Genomic DNA, 2,809 nt, shown 5'->3' with positions numbered 1-2,809 from the left:
TCAAAGGAGCAAAAGTGTGATTTATAAGCACAGAAATCAATGCATCAAAGTAAAATTGTAAATAAAGTTTTCCCATGTTCATCCAATCATCTTAGTAGTTATAATGTTATAAAATGAAAGAAGTGTCACTATAATATAGATTTCACTAAACATATGTTAATAATTGTTTTTTATTCAAACATTTAATAAATTTTATAGTTTATCGGTACATGTTATACTGTATACATTGCCATTGTCAAAATAAAAAAACAACAGCATTAAAACTGTTGTACAAGTAAATTCAAGAAATTGTATGGTTTATTTCCTTGTGTGTATTTCTGTGCATTACTATTCACACAAAGATCAAACTCATACAGTATGTGTAGAAAAGCAGGCAAATTAATGAACAGATCCAATAGAGTTTTTTTTTCACAAAGAAGCTTTACATAAATGTTGGAGTATATAGATTTTGTTTTAAAAGTTAATCTTTGCTTATTCATTCATTCATTTCATTCATTTTCTCCCGCTTATCCGTAATTCGGGTCGCGGGGGCAGCAGTCTAAGCAGGCCCCCGCCTTCGACTGCTGCCCAATCCTCACAGCACCGTCCCTTACGGTCCCTCCTGCAGGTGGTGAGCCCACGGGAAGATCTTTGCTTATTAATATTTTTTTATATTATATAATATTTACTAACTTTAAATGAAGTGTTATACATTACAGAAGATGGTTTTGCTTTTTATTACATAAAATAGTTTAGCCCACATATGTGGGCTTTTCCCAAACATTAAAGCACAGAATTGTCTAAAATGTCTTTTTAAGCTGTATAATTAAGATTTCCTTTAACTGGTGCTATAGTGTCCAAATCTGAATCACAAAATAACTTCCATAAATACATGATATGCCAAGGTTGATCTAGAAAAACCTGAGTAACCTACACATGAACTTAACCTCACAAAATAACTTCCATAATTACATGATATGCCAAGGTTGGTCTAGAAGAACCTGAGTAACCTACACATGAACTTAACCTCAACAAACACATTTTGAATGGATTGGAATGCTGACTGTATGCCAGATCTACTTGCCTGACATCAGTGTCTCATCCACTAACAGCTGCATGAGGAAAAGTTAACAGTAGCACGCCAAAAGCTATTTGAAACCTTTCCAAAACAGTGGAGGTCACGTTAACAGCAAAAGTGGTAACAGGTTGTTCAACAAGCAGGTATACTATATGCATGATTTGATGGGTGTCCACATACTGTACTTACAGTATGACATTTTAGTGTAGAAATCATTCAGACATTTAAACTTGTTAGAAGTTTTCTAATTTTAATGGTTATGACAAAATCATAAATGCTAATAAAACACATTTTACATATCTTCCAAATGATATGTTGACATTTATAAGCAAAATTCATTACAGTAAAGAAGCTTTACATAAATTTTGGAGTATATAGATTTTGTTTTAAAAGTTAATCTTTGCCTATTATTATACATGATATGCCAGGTATAATATAATAATTGCATGTTGCATGTTGCATTATTTTTTGTCCATCAAATTCTAAAACAAATCACATATGTTCAGTGATGTCTCCAGTTTATGGTAATGTATGTGGGATCATTCCAAAAAGCCGCAATTACAACCGACCTGCTGTCTACATTCAGGTATATGACATCATCTTTCCCTGTGGCATACATGGTGCTATTATAAAGATTGGTTCACTCTGGTCTTCATAATCATGTCTCAGCTCATATATGGAGTTCTGCTACAATTATACAGATATAAATGATCATTCGTTAATATATAGACTTTTTCTTCCTGTTGATGTTTGTAATTATCATTGTATAGTTATATTTTGTATAACATAATGTCATTTACTAACAATAGCAGCATAGAAATTTTATTTATACAGCAAATAGTTCAGGTTGTGTTAACTGAGGGACAAATAGTGAAAGTTACTTTTGCAATATTCATGTCTATGTTCTTTATCTATTTGAATGCTATCATGGTCTACACTCTCTTGAGCAAGCCTGTTTTTAAAGAGTCTCCACGCTACATACTGTTTATTAACATGCTTGTCAATGACTCGATCCAGCTTCTTATCACCTCCATGTTGTATATTTTTGGTCTTTCTGTGCTCAAATTAGTCACAGTGGCTTGTGCTTTTATAGTGTTAATTTCGGTTGCAACATTTTGTAATGCACCATTAACCCTGGCTTTGATGTCTCTAGAACGTTATGTGGCCATATGCTTTCCTCTAAGACATGCTGAAATAGCCACTCAGAAAAGAACTTACATTGCCATTGGAGTCATTTGGTTTATTGGTTCAACAAACTATATAATTGACTTTCTTTATGCAGCAGTGATGGACAGTAAATTTGTAACCTCACAAATATTGTGCAAAAGAGAAAGGCTTTTCATACAGCAATGGCAAGCAGAAGCTTTACAAGGCTTTAGCATTTTTTATTTTTTGTTAGGTTCAGTGGTCATACTTTTTACTTATATCAGCATTTTGATTACAGCCAGGTCAATTTCCTCCAATAAAGACTCAGCTTCAAAAGCTCACAAGACCGTGCTGCTGCACCTCATTCAGCTAATCCTGTGCCTTTCCTCTTTTTTCTACAGCTTTGTTGAGCGAGCTGTAGCAACAGTTAGCGACAACAAACTTATCATAGAATTGCTTTATCTAAATTATTTGTTTGTGCTGATCTTGCCACGCTGCCTAAGCCCACTCATCTATGGATTAAGAGATGATGCTGTACGGCCATTATTCATCTATTATTTCTGCTTTGCCACAGGGAAACGCAGGTCTACAGTCAATGTACACTGA

At 33.9% G+C, this 2,809-nt stretch overlaps 1 protein-coding gene across 1 annotated transcript; it reads left to right on the top strand.

Annotated features, from left to right (window-relative positions):
• Window positions 1–1,951: 1,951 nt before the first annotated feature.
• LOC310739458 (odorant receptor 131-2-like) lies at window positions 1,952–2,809 on the top strand (the record flags this gene model as incomplete). Its single annotated transcript, XM_083565383.1, has 1 exon — window positions 1,952–2,809. One exon carries the CDS (start codon window positions 1,952–1,954, stop codon window positions 2,807–2,809), a length of 858 nt encoding a protein of 285 aa, XP_083421509.1.

This window comes from Silurus aristotelis, assembly GCF_946808225.1.
Source record: "Silurus aristotelis genome assembly, chromosome: 16".
In the NCBI taxonomy this organism is placed as follows: Eukaryota; Metazoa; Chordata; class Actinopteri; order Siluriformes; family Siluridae; genus Silurus; species Silurus aristotelis.
This window is presented reverse-complemented; position numbering and strand designations above follow the sequence as displayed.